The sequence below is a fragment of the Bombina bombina genome, chromosome 1, assembly GCF_027579735.1.
Source record: "Bombina bombina isolate aBomBom1 chromosome 1, aBomBom1.pri, whole genome shotgun sequence".
In the NCBI taxonomy this organism is placed as follows: domain Eukaryota; kingdom Metazoa; phylum Chordata; class Amphibia; order Anura; family Bombinatoridae; genus Bombina; species Bombina bombina.
In genome coordinates, this window is record NC_069499.1 from 1238185839 (window position 1) to 1238204851 (window position 19013).

The 19013-nt window shown below is 38.6% G+C and overlaps 1 protein-coding gene across 1 annotated transcript in view; it reads left to right on the plus strand.

Annotated features, from left to right (window-relative positions):
• Window positions 1–3954, plus strand: part of CDYL2 (chromodomain Y like 2) — a 454107-nt gene extending 450153 nt beyond the window's left edge. The window contains exon 7 of the mRNA XM_053700586.1: window positions 2732–3954. Coding sequence (XP_053556561.1) covers window positions 2732–2890 — 159 coding nt within the window. The 3' untranslated portion in view covers window positions 2891–3954. The remainder of the gene's footprint in view (window positions 1–2731) is intronic.
• Window positions 3955–19013: the final 15059 nt, after the last annotated feature.

Genomic DNA, 19013 nt, shown 5'->3' on the forward strand with positions numbered 1-19013 from the left:
ATGCTCTAGCAGCGCCCTGGTCCTTCAGCCTGGCTTATGTGTTTCCACCGTTTCCTCTGCTTCCTCGGCTGATTGCCAAGATCAAGCAGGAGAGAGCTTCGATGATTTTGATAGCTCCTGCGTGGCCACAGATCTGGTGGACATGTCATCCTTTCCACCATGGACTCTGCCGCTAAGGCAGGACCTTCTACTTCAAGGTCCTTTCAAATATCCAAATCTAATTTCTCTGCTTGGAGATTGAACGCTTGATTCTATCGAAGCGTGGTTTTTCCGAATCGGTCATTGATACCTTAATTCAGGCTCGAAAGCCTGTCACCAGGAAAATCTATCATAAGATATGGTGTAAATATATTCACTGGTGTGAATCCAAGGGTTACTCATGGAGTAAAGTCAGGATTCCTAGAATCTTATACTTTCTCCAAGAGGGATTGGAGAAAGGATTATCTGCTAGTTCCTTAAAGGGACAGATTTCTGCTCTTTCTGTTCTTTTGCACAAACGTCTGGCTGAGGTTCCAGACGTTCAGGTGTTTTGTCAGGCTTTAGTTAGAATCAAGCCTGTGTTTAAACCTGTTGCTCCGCCTTGGAGTTTAAATTTAGTTCTTAAAGTTCTTCAAGGGGTTCCGTTTGAACCTTTGCATTCCATAGATATTAAACTTTTATCTTGGAAAGTTCTGTTTTTAGTAGCTATCTCATCGGCTCGAAGAGTTTCAGAGTTATCTGCTTTACAGTGTGATTCCCCTTATCTGATTTTCCATGCAGATAAGGTAGTTTTGCATACCAAATCTGGGTTTCTTTCTAAGGTAGTATCTAATAAGAATATCAATCAGGAGATTGTTGTTCCTTCATTATGTCCTAATCCTTCCTCAAAGAAGGAACGTCTTTTACACAATCTTGATGTGGTTCGTGCTTTAAAGTTTTATTTACAAGCTACTAAGGATTTTCGTCAAACATCTGCTTTGTTTGTTGTCTACTTTGGACAGAGAAGAGGCCAAAAGGCTTCTTCAACTTCTCTTTCTTTTTGGCTAAGAAGCATAATCCGCTTAGCTTATGAGACTGCTGGCCAACAGCCTCCTGAAAGAATTACAGCTCATTCCACTAGAGCGGTGGCTTCCACATGGGCTTTTAAAAATGAGGCCTCTGTTGAACAGATTTGTAAGGCGGCGACTTGGTCTTCGCTTCATACTTTTTCTAAATTCTACAAATTCGATACTTTTGCTTCTTCGGAGGCTATTTTTGGGAGAAAGGTCTTGCAGGCAGTGGTGCCCTCCGTTTAAGTGCCTGCCTTGTCCCTCCCTTCATCCGTGTCCTAAAGCTTTAGTATTGGTATCCCACAAGTAATGGATGAACCCGTGGACTGGATACACCTTTACAAGAGAAAACAAAATTTATGCTTACCTGAAAAATTTATTTCTCTTGTGGTGTATCCAGTCCACGGCCCGCCCTGTCATTTTTAGGCAGGTGTTTTTTATTTTTAAACTACAGTCACCACTGCACCCTATAGTTTCTCCTTTTTTCTTGCTTGTCTTCGGTCGAATGACTGGGGGTGACAGTTAGGGGAGGAGCTATATAGACAGCTCTGCTGTGGGTGTCCTCTTGCAACTTCCTGTTGAGAACGAGAATATCCCACAAGTAATGGATGAACCCGTGGACTAGATACACCACAAGAGAAATAAATTTATCAGGTAAGCATAAATTTTGTTTTTCATAGCATTTTTATGTGCATTTTTATCAAACAATAATTGTTTACTTCAGATTTTAGAAAGCTCTAAATTTTACAACGGTATTATTTCGGATTGAGCTTGAGCACAACCCTTAAAAATTCTAGCACAGTGAGTACGGTAATAGTGCACTCTGCGCTATACATTAACAGTATAAGGTACACTAAAGGGCACGTTGCTTTGGTTAACATATTTAATCTTCCATTTGTAATACCAGATTGAGTGTTGCTCTTTACACCAAGTGCAAGAAAAGTGCCCTGCACTATTGATTGCACTCCATATGTAATCTAGCCTATGTTGGAAAGATTGTTTGCCAATATTTCTGAGGGACATTTCACCCTAAATAAATGCTAGATAGAATAATGCACTGAAAGCAAAGGTTAGCCTGAGAATAATAAATGTAAAGATTTAGTCTCAATAAAGCAGCGGGTTCCACTTTTTGTATTCTTCTCTGCTCAGAACAGTTATAAATAAGTCACTAGTGTGCGCAACCAATGACTGTGTAGACTATAGCAGTGTTAAATTTGGAGTTTGCACTTCCAGTTCTAGTAGTAAAGGCCACAATTTTCAGAATAAATTACAATAAAACGAGACAAGAATGAAAGTATATTTTTTACTTAATATTACATATTAGTCTCAGAACGAATCATGCCCCTTTAAGAGAGATGGCCTTTAGTGTATTTGTGACAACTTTTCTGGTAACAGCATTTAAAATCACTGGAACAACAATAATAATATGTAATGTAGAAAAAGCCTCACAAAAAAACGAATAAAACGAGCCTGCAAACAAGAGAGAGCTTTAGATGCATGCAGGGAGTAAAAATACATCAAATATATTCTACTTTACAAAATGTAGGTTCCATGCAAAAGAGTGCTTATACCTAGGATGAAACTATTATATCAACAAACTGCTGGAATTCTCCATGTTAATCACTAATGTGACTTCATTAACCTGTTTAGCTGCTTTATTGAGGTGTTCCTAAATGTCATCACTTTCCCTTGTTTGCATTCAGGTGTTAGAAGAATCAAAGTGTCTCGTTCGAAGTTTCCTAAAATCTGTTTTGGAAGATGTGAATGAGAGAGAATGTCAGATGTTAAAGCAGTTGTGGAGCTCTCCAAAGGGCCTGGACTCCTTATTCAGCTATTTGCAGGATAAAATATATGAAGTCTGATGCCACTGTGAGATTTCATAACTTCCTGCAAATTCAAGTTGACAAGCAAAGGTGTACAGAACACTCCCTGTAAATACCTGAAATTATGCAATGGAATATTCCATGGAATATTTACTACTGCTTCCAGTTTTAATTTATACTTGTTTTTTGTTTTACATGAACAAATACTGTACTGATACAACCATACATACAGTTTACTAAATGCTGTAACTTCACACAGAAATATTAATTACATTCCATATGCAAACGGAAACATTTTTTCAACCGAAATGATTCATTTTGAAGTCTGTATTAAATTTAATTTACTTGGTATGAGGACATTAATTTCATATGTATGCTGTTCTATCTAGTAATCCAATTGAAGTAATAATGTGATATTTGCACTTTTTTATTATTATTTTGCGTACTAAAGCATTGAGTGATATTTGTATATAATGTTACCATTTTCCATTGAAAAACTAGAATTTGTTTCTGTAAATGATAGAAATTGACTAATTTATTTACTGATTTTTTTTTACATTCTTATAAAGAATATATATATTATTTTTTTTTATGGTTTGCTTCATCTCGTTAATGGACATTACACATCTTGTAGATGCATCTTAACAATGCAGAAACAAAGGATGATGGGAGTAATGTAAAAATGGTGTAGCTACATATAGATTAACATTATGCCATGTTTTTTTGTTTGTTTTTTATTACATAGTTAAATGTGAACATCATTTGAAGAAATGGTTTGCTTGGCAACAGCTAATTCTAGGTTGCATTGTATCACTATCTCATGATAGCATAGTGACGACTTTTGATGGTTTTCCATCTTTAACATAATGTTTTGTTGCTTGTTAGATAATACATGCTTTTGTAAAATAGATCATTTGTTGTAAGGTGTGATTTCTGAATCCTACATGTATCCTATGTAAGATTATTTTGTTGAACCGACTATTGTGAATTCTTTGTATAGTAATTTAAGTCACAATCCCTTTATTGCTGCTTATTTCCACTGTAGTGGTAATTTGTCTGTTTACATTTTACATTACATAGTGATTAAAAAACAAGTTACAGAAGGGGTTTTCCAATGTTCATTTTGTTTTGCATTTTCCCAATAGACAGTTCATCTCTGATAAACAGCAAATGTTTTTTTTTGTTTTTTTTTACTGAGAATTATTTTACCTTAACACAATGTATCCTTAGTATATCTCCAGCAGCACAAGCGAATGTGCATATACATTGCACGCATCACCAGGACACAGTTACATGCACAGGTTACCTGCTGAGGTTCAGCTGACCCATCTATTTGAATATAACTACAATTTAATAATTGCAGAACAAATTATTATATTTGTTAATGAATAACTTTTTAAAAGGAAATGAAACCCCAAATTCTTCCTTCATGAATCACAAAAAATGTGTGATTGTACACAACTTTCCCATTTACTTGCATTATATAATTTGCTTTATTCTTTGCTACCCTTTGTTTAAAGGGATACCTAGGTAGGCTCAGTAGCAGCAAAGCACTGCTGGGAGCTAGTTGCTGGTTGGTGGCTGCACCTATATGCCTCTTATCATTGGCTTACTTGATGTGTTCACAGAACAAAATAAAATTGATCATATAAGTACAGTGAAAAGTTTAAAATTGTGTACTCAATCTGAATCAAGAAAGACACATTTTTGGTTTCATGTCCTGATGGATAATCAGTTCTTCCTTGCGGCGCCATTTCATTTCTAAATGAATATTTTCACCTATTATGTCTTCCCTCTCACGTTGAAGCAACTAATTCAAAATATTTAGTGATGTTTATGGCACTCTGGAGTTGTTCCTTTAACAGCCTCCTTCTTTTTAATTTAAAATGAAATCCTTCTTTTACTCAGTGTTTAAACTCCTGGAAAAGGGACACCAGCGTCATCCTTATTAGAAGCAGTGGTTAGATACATAGTAAAATAAGAATCTCTTAGAAAACTAGAACTTTGAAGAATACATTTTATTTTAACACAAGAATAGTAATATCCCTTTAAGTTGCTATAAAGAAATTATTATTTTCACATAGAGTAACCAGTGTAAAAGTAATTTAAGCATTTGGGCCTAAATATAGTTTTATAGAAATGTATTTTTATAAAGTCCTTTGGTAAAATAGATATATTACTAATATACTGAGCCTTTAGCAATACAGCACTATGCTAAGTAAAAGAACAGTTACTGCCATATTGCCATGATGTCTCCTTCCTCTGAAAGTGTAATTAGTTTATTAGTGGTGAGTGTACCTCATCAAATGTTAAGTTTATTTTTATTATGATCAAACACATTACCTCCCAACTTCATTATAACTCAGCAGTTTCCTCCATTTCTAACAAATCATTTGGTGGGAAATTAACTAGTGACTCAAACTGTCCAGTGATCAAAAATGCATCTTTTATAGAATCTCATAAAATGGTTTATAGAATGTCATAATACTGAGCATATAAATAAATCAGATTATTTTGTTTAACTTCCTCATATGAATCGCCTTATATGATCTTCAGATATTTTGGTGATGATTCAAAAGGTATAGTCATGGTAACACAGATTCTAATTTAAAATTGAGGAGTTTAAAAATCTCTCAAGATTTTAGTTACATTTATTGCAAAGGTATTAGTTTAATTTAACAATGAATAATAAAATGACTATAAATATAGATTGTGTTTTCAGTGAAGTACCCGATTGTGATATACAAGCCTGCTCTAAAAGAGGTTTTCAGTTTGGTTATAGCTTTTTGTTATTGTTTTCTTAGAAATATTAAATAGTGTGGTCTTGTTTCCAATTTAAAATAATACCAAATTCAAAAATCTACTTACATTAAATGTTACATTGTATATTGTTACATTGTATATATGTTGCATTATATATATGTGTTACATTTCTTATCTGACTACTTAACCACAACATTGATGGCAATTATGTCTTCACTTAAAGGGATAGTGTACTGTAAAATTGATTTCTCCTTAATGAGTTTCCAGTGACTTGTTATACCTGCTGTTGAATATAAAATGTTTAGGTTTATTTTTCTATATGAAAGATGTATTTGCTAGTTGAAAGCACCTATTTAAATGGTCTGAGTTTAAGGGAGAGCAGAGAGTCTTATCTTTATGCACAATGGCCTTCTTATCTTTTCTTTCTGTTTAAACAACAGCCAGTACTTAGATTAATTGAAAATTAACATCTTAATACCCATTTCTCTAACCTCTCACTTGAAGTGCATTTTTTGCAGCTTCTTGCTTACATAGCTTTTCTATAATTTGTACTTAAGTACTGAAATGTTCAATAAGGTGGACATACAACCGGAAAAATCTGCTATTTCAAAAGACAAAATAAAGATAGATGAGCTATGTGTAAACTATTTAATACATTCCAGCAGGTAAAATGGATCACTGGGGACATATTAAAGGGAGAAACATTTACAGTACACTGTCCCTTTAATGTAATTTATATATAATCAATATTGTCTGTTAATCTAAATATTTTAATAATGTTTAGCAAATTTGACAAAGACGTTATATGCCATTTCCCTTATATCTCTAAAAGTAAATGTTTTTTTAATTAGATTTTTAATTATAAGGAGCTTCATAGCATATTTGTAAATCTAATAAAATTAGCATTATGAGCAACTGACATATGCAAAGTAAAACAACATTATAAGCGTTTGTGGAACAAATTGATTTATGCATAATAGCAATGCAATTGCTCCCAATTATTAGCCTTTAGTAATAATTATTTTTAAAATTAGTCATATTTATTTCTCCAACATAGGTGTGTCCGGTCCACGGCGTCATCCTTACTTGTGGGATATTCTCTTCCCCAACAGGAAATGGCAAAGAGCCCAGCAAAGCTGGTCACATGATCCCTCCTAGGCTCCGCCTTCCCCAGTCATTCTCTTTGCCGTTGCACAGGCAACATCTCCACGGAGATGGCTAAGAGTTTTTTGGTGTTTAAATGTAGTTTTTATTCTTCAATCAAGAGTTTGTTATTTTAAAATAGTGCTGGTATGTACTATTTACTCTGAAACAGAAAGGAGATGAAGATTTCTGTTTGTAAGAGGAAAATGATTTTAGCAACCGTTACTAAAATCGATGGCTGTTTCCACACAGGACTGTTGAGATGAATTAACTTCAGTTGGGGGAAACAGTGAGCAGACTTTTGCTGCTTGAGGTATGACACATTTCTAACAAGACTTGGTAATGCTGGAAGCTGTCATTTTCCCTATGTGATCCGGTAAGCCATTATCTTAATTTTTAATATAAGAATAAAGGGCTTCACAAGGGCTTTAAAGACTGGTAGACATTTTTCTTGGCTAAAACGATTACTTTATAAGCATATTTAATGGTTTATAACTTTGGAGAGTTATTTTAATCTTGGGAATTCTGTTAAAAAAACGGCAGGCACTGTATTGGACTCCTTTTTCACTGGGGGCCTTTTCTAGTCATAGGCAGAGCCTCATTTTCGCGCCACTAATGCGCAGTTGTTTTTGAGAAGCAAGGCATGCAGATGCATGTGTGAGGAGCTCAGATCCACTGAAAAAGCTTATTGAAGGCGTCATTTGGTATCGTATTCCCCTCTGGGCTTGGTTGGGTCTCAGCAAAGCAGATACCAGGGACTGTATAGGGGTTAAATGTAAAAACGGCTCCGGTTCCGTTATTTTAAGAGTTAAAGCTTTCAAATTTGGTGTGCAATACTTTTAAGGCTTTAAGACACTGTGGTGAAATTTTGGTGAATTTTGAACAATTCCTTCATACTTTTTCGCATATTCAGTAATAAAGTGTGTTCAGTTTAAAATTTAAAGAGACAGTAACGGTTTTATTTTAAAACGTTTTTTGTGCTTTGTTATCAAGTTTATGCCTATTAACATGTCTGAACTAGCAGATAGACGATGTTCTGTATGTTCGGAAGCCAAGGTTCCTCTCCATTTAAATATATGTGATGAATGTGACAAACAAAGTAGGGACAATGATGCCACTGATAATAATGTTGCCCAAACTGATTCCTTAAGTGAGGAGAGTAAGCATGGTACTGCATCATCTCCTTCCATGTCTACACCAGTCTTGCCCACTCAGGAGGTCCCTAGTGCATCTAGTGCGCCAATCCTCCTTACTATGCAACAATTAACGGCTGTAATGGATAATTCTATTAAAAACATTTTAGCCAAAATGCCCACTTATCAGCGAAAGCGTGACTGCTCTGTTTTAGATACTGAAGAGCATGAGGACGCTGATGATAATGGTTCTGACATGCCCTTACACCAGTCTGAAGGGGCCAGGGAGGTTTTGTCTGAGGGAGAAATTTCAGATTCAGGAAAAATTTCTCAACAAGCTGAACCTGACGTTATTACATTCAAATTTAAATTGGAACATCTCCGCGCTCTGCTTAAGGAGGTGTTATCTACTCTGGATGATTGTGACAATTTGGTCATTCCAGAGAAATTATGTAAGATGGACAAGTTCCTAGAGGTCCCGGTGCCCCCCGAAGCTTTTCCTATACCCAAGCGGGTGGCGGACATTGTAAATAAAGAATGGGAAAGGCCCGGCATACCTTTTGTCCCTCCCCCTATATTTAAGAAATTATTTCCTATGGTCGACCCCAGGAAGGACTTATGGCAGACAGTCCCCAAGGTCGAGGGGGCGGTTTCTACTCTAAACAAACGCACCACTATCCCTATAGAAGATAGTTGTGCTTTCAAAGATCCTATGGATAAAAAATTAGAGGGTTTGCTTAAGAAGATGTTTGTTCAGCAAGGTTACCTTCTACAACCAATTTCATGCATTGTTCCTGTCACTACAGCAGCGTGTTTCTGGTTCGAAGAACTAGAAAAGTCGCTCAATAAAGCATCTTCTTATGAGGAGGTTATGGACAGAGTTCAAGCACTTAAATTGGCTAACTCTTTTACCTTAGACGCCACTTTGCAATTAGCTAGATTAGCGGCGAAAAATTCAGGTTTTGCTATTGTGGCGCGCAGAGCGCTTTGGCTAAAGTCTTGGTCAGCGGATGTGTCCTCCAAGAACAAATTGCTTAACATCCCTTTCAAGGGGAAAACGCTGTTTGGCCCTGACTTGAAAGAGATTATTTCAGACATCACTGGGGGTAAGGGCCACGCCTTTCCTCAGGATAGGTCTTTTAAGGCTAAAAATAAAACAAATTTTCGTCCTTTTTGCAGAAACGGACCAGCCTCAAACTCTACATCCTCTAAGCAAGAGGGTAATTCTTCTCAAACCAAGCCAGCCTGGAGACCGATGCAAGGCTGGAACAAAGGTAAGCAGGCCAAGAAGCCTGCTACCGCTACCAAGACAGCATGAGATGCTGGCCCCCGATCCGGGACCGGATCTGGTGGGGGGCAGACTCTCTCTCTTTGCTCAGGCTTGGGCAAGAGATGTTCAGGATCCTTGGGCGCTAGAAATAGTTTCTCAAGGTTATCTCCTGGAATTCAAGGAACTACCCCCAAGGGGAAGGTTCCACAGGTCTCAATTGTCTTCAGACCAAATAAAAAGACAGGCATTCTTACATTGTGTAGAAGACCTGTTAAAAATGGGAGTGATTCATCCTGTTCCATTAGGAGAACAAGGGATGGGGTTTTACTCCAATCTGTTCATAGTTCCCAAAAAAGAGGGAACATTCAGGCCAATTTTGGATCTCAAGATCCTAAACAAATTTCTCAGGGTTCCATCGTTCAAAATGGAAACCATTCGGACAATTCTTCCTACCATCCAGGAAGGTCAATTCATGACCACGGTGGATTTAAAGGATGCGTATCTACATATTCCTATCCACAAGGAACATCATCGGTTCCTAAGATTCGCCTTTCTGGACAGGCATTACCAGTTTGTGGCACTTCCATTCGGATTAGCCACTGCTCCAAGAATTTTCACAAAGGTGCTAGGGTCCCTTCTAGCGGTGCTAAGGCCAAGGGGCATTGCAGTAGTACCTTACTTGGACGACATTCTAATTCAAGCGTCGTCTCTGCCACAAGCAAAGGCTCATACGGACATTGTCCTAGCCTTTCTCAGATCTCACGGGTGGAAAGTGAACGTAGAAAAAAGTTTTCTATTCCCGTCAACAAGAGTTCCCTTCTTGGGAACAATAATAGACTCCTTAGAAATGAAGATTTTTCTGACAGAGGCCAGAAAATCAAAACTTCTAAGCTCTTGTCAAGTACTTCATTCTGTTCTTCTTCCTTCCATAGCGCAGTGCATGGAAGTAATAGGTTTGATGGTTGTGGCAATGGACATAGTTCCTTTTGCGCGGATTCATCTAAGACCATTAAAACTGTGCATGCTCAGACAGTGGAATGGGGATTATACAGACTTGTCCCCGACGATCCAAGTAGATCAGAGGACCAGAGATTCACTCCGTTGGTGGCTGACCCTGGACAACCTGTCTCAAGGGATGAGCTTCCGCAGACCAGAGTGGGTCATTGTCACGACTGACGCCAGTCTGGTGGGCTGGGGCGCGGTCTGGAACTCCCTGAAAGCTCAGGGTCTATGGTCTCGGGAAGAATCTCTTCTCCCGATAAACATTCTGGAACTGAGAGCGATATTCAATGCTCTCAAGGCTTGGCCTCAACTAGCAAATGCCAAATTCATAAGGTTTCAATCAGACAACATGACGACTGTTGCATATATCAACCATCAGGGGGGAACAAGGAGTTCCCTGGCGATGGAAGAAGTGACCAAAGTAATTCAATGGGCGGAGATTCACTCCTGCCACTTGTCTGCAATCCACATCCCAGGAGTGGAAAATTGGGAAGCGGATTTTCTGAGTCGTCAGACATTTCATCCGGGGGAGTGGGAACTCCATCCGGAAATCTTTGCCCACATAACTCAATTATGGGGCATTCCAGACATGGATCTGATGGCGTCTCGTCAGAACTTCAAGGTTCCTTGCTATGGGTCCAGATCCAGGGATCCCAAGGCGACTCTAGTAGATGCACTAGTAGCACCTTGGACCTTCAACCTAGCCTATGTATTCCCACCGTTTCCTCTCATTCCCAGGCTGGTAGCCAGGATCAATCAGGAGAGGGCTTCGGTGATCTTGATAGCTCCTGCGTGGCCACGCAGAACTTGGTATGCAGACCTGGTGAATATGTCATCGGCTCCACCATGGAAGCTACCTTTGAGACGGGACCTTCTTGTTCAAGGTCCGTTCGAACATCCGAATCTGGCCTCACTCCAACTGACTGCTTGGAGATTGAACGCTTGATTTTATCAAAGCGTGGGTTCTCAGATTCTGTCATTGATACTCTTATTCAGGCTAGAAAGCCTGTAACTAGAAAAATTTACCATAAAGTATGGAAGAAATATATCTGTTGGTGCGAATCGAAAGGATTCCCATGGAACAGGGTAAAAATTCCTAAAATTCTATCCTTTCTACAAGAGGGTTTGGAGAAAGGATTATCTGCAAGTTCTTTGAAGGGACAGATTTCTGCTTTATCTGTTTTACTTCACAAAAAGCTGGCGGCTGTGCCAGATGTTCAAGCTTTTGTTCAGGCTCTGGTTAGAATCAAGCCTGTTTACAAACCTTTGACTCCTCCTTGGAGTCTCAATTTAGTTCTTTCAGTTCTTCAAGGGGTTCCGTTTGAACCCTTACATTCCGTAGATATTAAGTTATTATCTTGGAAAGTTTTGTTTTTGGTTGCAATTTCTTCTGCTAGAAGAGTTTCAGAGTTATCTGCTCTGCAGTGTTCTCCTCCTTATCTGGTGTTCCATGCAGATAAGGTGGTTTTGCGTACTAAACCTGGTTTTCTTCCGAAAGTTGTTTCTAACAAAAATATTAACCAGGAGATAGTTGTGCCTTCTTTGTGTCCGAATCCAGTTTCAAAGAAGGAACGTTTGTTGCACAATTTGGATGTAGTTCGTGCTCTAAAATTTTATTTAGAGGCTACAAAGGATTTCAGACAAACATCTTCCTTGTTTGTTGTTTATTCTGGTAAAAGGAGAGGTCAAAAAGCAACTTCTACCTCTCTCTCTTTTTGGCTTAAAAGCATCATCCGATTGGCTTATGAGACTGCCGGACGGCAGCCTCCTGAAAGAATCACAGCTCACTCCACTAGGGCTGTGGCTTCCACATGGGCCTTCAAGAACGAGGCTTATGTTGATCAGATATGTAAGGCAGCGACTTGGTCTTCACTGCACACTTTTACAAAATTTTACAAATTTGATACTTTTGCTTCTTCTGAGGCTATTTTTAGGAGAAAGGTTTTGCAAGCCGTGGTGCCTTCCATCTAGGTGACCTGATTTGCTCCCTCCCATCATCCGTGTCCTAAAGCTTTGGTATTGGTTCCCACAAGTAAGGATGACGCCGTGGACCGGACACACCTATGTTGGAGAAAACAGAATTTATGCTTACCTGATAAATTACTTTCTCCAACGGTGTGTCCGGTCCACGGCCCGCCCTGGTTTTTTAATCAGGTCTGATGAATTATTTTCTCTAACTACAGTCACCACGGTATCATATGATTTCTCCTATGCATATTCCTCCTTTACGTCGGTCGAATGACTGGGGAAGGCGGAGCCTAGGAGGGATCATGTGACCAGCTTTGCTGGGCTCTTTGCCATTTCCTGTTGGGGAAGAGAATATCCCACAAGTAAGGATGACGCCGTGGACCGGACACACCGTTGGAGAAAGTAATTTATCAGGTAAGCATAAATTCTGTTTTTTCATTCTCTGTTAAAAAAAATTTTTTTAATTAGCCCACAATTTTCTTTCTAATGACATGGTGAGTCCACGGATCATCTAATTACTATTGGGAATATCACTCTTGCCCAGCAGCAGGTGGCGAAGAGCACCACAGCAAAGCTGTTAAATATTACCTCCCTTCCCTCCAACCCCAGTCATTCTCTTTGCCTATGTTAGAGCAAGGAAGTTGCAAAGTTTAGGTGTTTGAAAGAAGAATCTTCTAGCATGATTTTATTATTTTTCAGCAGTGCAAGATTGTTCTGCTTTGTCCTAGGGTGTAGCCGTAGTCTCTTCAGTAGAGCAGTGGTGGCTTTTAAGCACTTGTGGGGTATAATCATCACTGCGCCTCCCATGTATTTAATGCTGCCCTAACTTTTTTTTTCTTCCACAGGTCCATGTGAGGGACCATGCCTCTCAAACCTAGTTTGCTGCCTGGCAGATTTCTAAGGTAAGTGCTGAGTTTATTTTTTCTGGGAAATGCAGGAAAAATTGGGCTCTTTATTACCATTATGGGACACTAGACTTTCTCCTATATAATTGGGGGAACATATAAAGGAAAGGCAGTGATGGCAGGCACTGGGGCTGAGGAGTATCAAATGAGGCTCATGTTTGGTGTGGTTTTCACTTTTCCCGGCGGCTTGACTTTAAAGTACATTTTGCCGACTGGAAGGTTAATTTAAGACGCCCACGTTGGGCGGGGCTAGCTGAGGTGGCAATTTGATGTTGCACGCCTTTTTCCCCTTCACTACCTGTGGTCGAAGGGGTGACAAGGTTGTTTTGGATAGCAGAGTCTCAGAAGACAGGGAATAGCGCATGATAAATGCTTAATACAGCGTTGTTAGGACCGGACAGCTTTTCACTGTGCTTCGAGTCAAGTTCTGGATTTCTTCCAGCTGGGAATACTATCTGGTGTCAGCAGGGCAGGTAGGCACCTCAGCTAAGCTGAGGTGTAGAGGTTGTGTCAGATTCTTTTTCCTTGTGCAAAAAAAAATAATAGTTACGTTTAAAATTTAAAGAGACAGTAACGTGTTTTTTTTTGTGTTTTAATTTTTATCTAAAATGTAAGTTTATTTAATTGTAATCGTTCCATTGTGAGTTAAGATGGACCAAGAGGCCCTGCAAAATGTAACTTGTTCTTTATGTTTTGATGCTAGTGTGGAACCACCAATCCCTTTTTGTTCCTCATGTATTGAGAGAACTTTGAATTAGAGGGATAGACTTTTTTCTGAGCCAACATTGTCTAAGGCGGATGCTGTTAAGGAGTCTAATGACAATGTTCAATATATGCCGCAGCTTTCTCCTAAATTGTCCCAAATCGCCCACACATGCATTGCCCTGCGCTTCCTCTCTAACTCCGCCTGGAGTTACGTTGCAAGACATCGCAAACCTCATGTCCTCTGCGGTATCTGATGCGTTGTCTGCTTTTCCCATGCTGCAGGGAAAGCCCAGGAGGAAATGTAAAGAATCAGTGAGTAAGGCTTCTGACACAGTTGTGGCTATCTCGAATGTTCCCTCCCAGAAGTCTGAGGAGGAAGATATTTCAGTAGCATCTGAGGGTGAAATCTCAGACTCGGACAGTGTATCTCCTTCTGATGTTGAAGTTGTATCCTTCAGGTTTAAGCTGGAACACCTCCGTTTGTTACTTAAGGAGGTTTTAACTACCTTGGACGACTCCGACACTACGGTCGTAGTCAATCCTAAGAAGTCTAGCAAGCAACAAGTATTTTGATGTATCTAGAACATAAAAGATAGAGGGCGCCACATGGTGCAAATCAGGCAGGTAACCAAATATCGGTATAGGTGCTGGTGAAATCTTACTCATGTGGTGAAAAGCACAATTGTGCAGTGTGGGCAGGCTGTAACCAATGTGTCGTCCGGCAGACACCTAGGCACACTTCAGGTTAATGGTATCCTCGTCTCATCCAAAGGGAGTCCAGAGATATTTCTTGATGCCGAGAAAGGTGTCAGACAATGATCAATGATGGAAATCCACTTTTGTTAAAAACCCAATGGCAGAATATTATAGCCAAAGAGAACAAGCAGCAGCGAGATATAGGCATTTTAAAATTTATTTAAAAAATTAAAACAATAGCAACGTGTTTCTCTGTGTCGCAGCACGGTTTCATCAGGCTGTATATTCATATATACCTGATGCAATAGAAATTTTCAGTATAGATTCTTTTGACATTTGTTGCACATCTGTCAAAAGGAGTCTTTTGTTTTTGTTTTTACTTATTTATACATTTGTATACATTTACATATATCTGATTACTTAGTACATTAAGGATTTACCACTGGCGCCTCTTACAGTTACCAGCTTGGCTTAAATCAAGGTTACATTTTTGCTTGCTGTGTATCTTATTTACCACATTAAAGTATTTTGATGTGCCTTCCATGGTAGAGGTTTTCCCTGTACCAGATCGGGCTATAGAGATTATTGCTAGGGAATGGGAGAGACTGGATATCCCTTTTTCTTTCATGTAATTAGCAAGAGTCCATGAGCTAGTGACGTATGGGATATACATTCCTACCAGGAGGGGCAAAGTTTCCCAAACCTCAAAATGCCTATAAATACACCCCTCACCACACCCACAATTCAGTTTTACAAACTTTGCCTCCGATGGAGGTGGTGAAGTAAGTTTGTGCTAGATTCTACGTTGATATGCGCTCCGCAGCAAGTTGGAGCCCGGTTTTCCTCTCAGCGTGCAGTGAATGTCAGAGGGATGTGAGGAGTATTGCCTATTTGAATGCAGTGATCTCCTTCTAAGGGGTCTATTTCATAGGTTCTCTGTTATCGGTCGTAGAGATTCATCTCTTACCTCCCTTTTCAGATCGACGATATACTCTTATATATACCATTACCTCTGCTGATTCTCGTTTCAGTACTGGTTTGGCTATCTACTATATGTAGATGAGTGTCCTGGGGTAAGTAAGTCTTATTTTCTGTGACACTCTAAGCTATGGTTGGGCACTTTGTTTATAAAGTTCTAAATATATGTATTCAAACATTTATTTGCCTTGACTCAGAATGTTCAACTTTCCTTATTTTCAGACAGTCAGTTTCATATTTGGGATAATGCATTTTAACATTTTTCTTACCTTAAAATTTGACTTTTTCCCTGTGGGCTGTTAGGCTCGCGGGGGCTGAAAATGCTTCATTTTATTGCGTCATTCTTGGCGCGGACTTTTTTGGCGCAAAAATTCTATTTCCGTTTCCGGCGTCATACGTGTCGCCGGAAGTTGCGTCATTTTTTGACGTTATTTTGCGCCAAAAATGTTGGCGTTCCGGATGTGGCGTCATTTTTGGCAAGCATTTAGGCGCCAAATAATGTGGGCGTCTTATTTGGCGCGAAAAAATATGGGCGTCACTTTTGTCTCCACATTATTTAAGTCTCATTTTTTATTGCTTCTGGTTGCTAGAAGCTTGTTCTTTGGCATTTTTTCCCATTCCTGAAACTGTCATTTAAGGAATTTGATCAATTTTGCTTTATATATATGTTGTTTTTTCTCTTACATATTGCAAGATGTCACACGTTGCATCTGAGTCAGAAGATACTACAGGAAAATCGCTGTCAAGTGCTGAATCTACCAAAGCTAAGTGTATCTGCTGTAAACTTTTGGTAGCTATTTCTCCAGCTGTTGTTTGTATTGATTGTCATGACAAACTTGTTAAAGCAGATAATATTTCCTTTAGTAAAGTACCATTGCCTGTTGCAGTTCCTTCAACATCTAAGGTGCAGAATGTTCCTGATAATATAAGAGATTTTGTTTCTGAATCCATAAAGAAGGCTATGTCTGTTATTTCTCCTTCTAGTAAACGTAAAAAATCTTTTAAAACTTCTCTCCCTACAGATGAATTTTTAACTGAACATCATCATTCTGATTCTGATGATTCCTCTGGTTCAGGGGATTCTGTCTCAGAGGTTGATGCTGATAAATCTTCATATTTATTTAAAATGGAATTTATTCGTTCTTTACTTAAAGAAGTCCGAATTGCTTTAGAAATAGAGGATTCTGGTCCTCTTGATACTAAATCTAAACGTTTAAATAAGGTTTTTAAATCTCCTGTAGTTATTCCAGAAGTTTTTCCTGTCCCTGATGCTATTTCTGCAGTAATTTCCAAAGAATTTTGGGACAAGATCCCTAAAGTTGATGGGGCTATTTCTACCCTTGCTAAACGTACTACTATTCCTACGTCAGATGGTACTTCGTTTAAGGATCCTCTAGATAGGAAAATTGAGTCCTTTCTAAGAAAAGCTTATCTGTGTTCAGGTAATCTTCTTAGACCTGCTATATCTTTGGCTGATGTTGCTGCAGCTTCAACTTTTTGGTTGGAAACTTTAGCGCAACAAGTAACACATCGTGATTCTCATGATATTATTATTCTTCTTCAACATGCTAATAATTTTATCTGTGATGCCATTTTTGATATTATCAGAGTTGATGTCAGGTTTATGTCTCTAGCTATTTTAGCTAGAAGAGCTTTATGGCTTAAAACTTGGAATGCTGATATGGCTTCTAAATCAACTTTACTTTCCATTTCTTTCCAGGGTAACAAATTATTTGGTTCTCAGTTGGATTCCATTATTTCAACTGTTACTGGTGGGAAATGAACTTTTTTACCACAGGATAAAAAATCTAAAGGTAAAAACAGGGCTAATAATCGTTTTCGTTCCTTTCGTTTTAACAAAGAACAAAAGCCTGATCCTTCATCCTCAGGAGCAGTTTCAGTTTGGAGACCATCTCCAGTTTGGAATAAATCCAAGCCAGCTAGAAAGGCAAAGCCTGCTTCTAAGTCCACATGAAGGTGCGGCCCTCATTCCAGCTCAGCTTCTAAGGGGTCTATTTCATAGGTTCTCTGTTATCGGTCGTAGAGATTCATGTCTTACCTCCCTTTTCAGATCGACGATATACTCTTATATATACCATTACCTCTGCTGATTCTCGTTTCAGTACTGGTTTGGCTATCTACTATATGTAGATGAGTGTCCTGGGGTAAGTAAGTCTTATTTTCTGTGACACTCTAAGCTATGGTTGGGCACTTTGTTTATAAAGTTCTAAATATATGTATTCAAACATTTATTTGCCTTGACTCAGAATGTTCAACTTTCCTTATTTTCAGACAGTCAGTTTCATATTTGGGATAATGCATTTTAACATTTTTCTTACCTTAAAATTTGACTTTTTCCCTGTGGGCTGTTAGGCTCGCGGGGGCTGAAAATGCTTCATTTTATTGCGTCATTCTTGGCGCGGACTTTTTTGGCGCAAAAATTCTATTTCCGTTTCCGGCGTCATACGTGTCGCCGGAAGTTGCGTCATTTTTTGACGTTATTTTGCGCCAAAAATGTTGGCGTTCCGGATGTGGCGTCATTTTTGGCGCCAAAAAGCATTTAGGCGCCAAATAATGTGGGCGTCTTATTTGGCGCGAAAAAATATGGGCGTCACTTTTGTCTCCACATTATTTAAGTCTCATTTTTTATTGCTTCTGGTTGCTAGAAGCTTGTTCTTTGGCATTTTTTCCCATTCCTGAAACTGTCATTTAAGGAATTTGATCAATTTTGCTTTATATATATGTTGTTTTTTCTCTTACATATTGCAAGATGTCTCACGTTGCATCTGAGTCAGAAGATACTACAGGAAAATCGCTGTCAAGTGCTGAATCTACCAAAGCTAAGTGTATCTGCTGTAAACTTTTGGTAGCTATTTCTCCAGCTGTTGTTTGTATTGATTGTCATGACAAACTTGTTAAAGCAGATAATATTTCCTTTAGTAAAGTACCATTGCCTGTTGCAGTTCCTTCAACATCTAAGGTGCAGAATGTTCCTGATAATATAAGAGATTTTGTTTCTGAATCCATAAAGAAGGCTATGTCTGTTATTTCTCCTTCTAGTAAACGTAAAAAATCTTTTAAAACTTCTCTCCCTACAGATGAATTTTTAACTGAACATCATCATTCTGATTCTGATGATTCCTCTGGTTCAGGGGATTCTGTCTCAGAGGTTGATGCTGATAAATCTTCATATTTATTTAAAATGGAATTTATTCGTTCTTTACTTAAAGAAGTCCGAATTGCTTTAAAAATAGAGGATTCTGGTCCTCTTGATACTAAATCTAAACGTTTAAATAAGGTTTTTAAATCTCCTGTAGTTATTCCAGAAGTTTTTCCTGTCCCTGATGCTATTTCTGCAGTAATTTCCAAAGAATGGGATAATTTGGGTAATTCATTTACTCCTTCTAAACGTTTTAAGCAATTATATCCTGTGCCGTCTGACAGATTAGAATTTTGGGACAAGATCCCTAAAGTTGATGGGGCTATTTCTACCCTTGCTAAACGTACTACTATTCCTACGTCAGATGGTACTTCGTTTAAGGATCCTCTAGATAGGAAAATTGAGTCCTTTCTAAGAAAAGCTTATCTGTGTTCAGGTA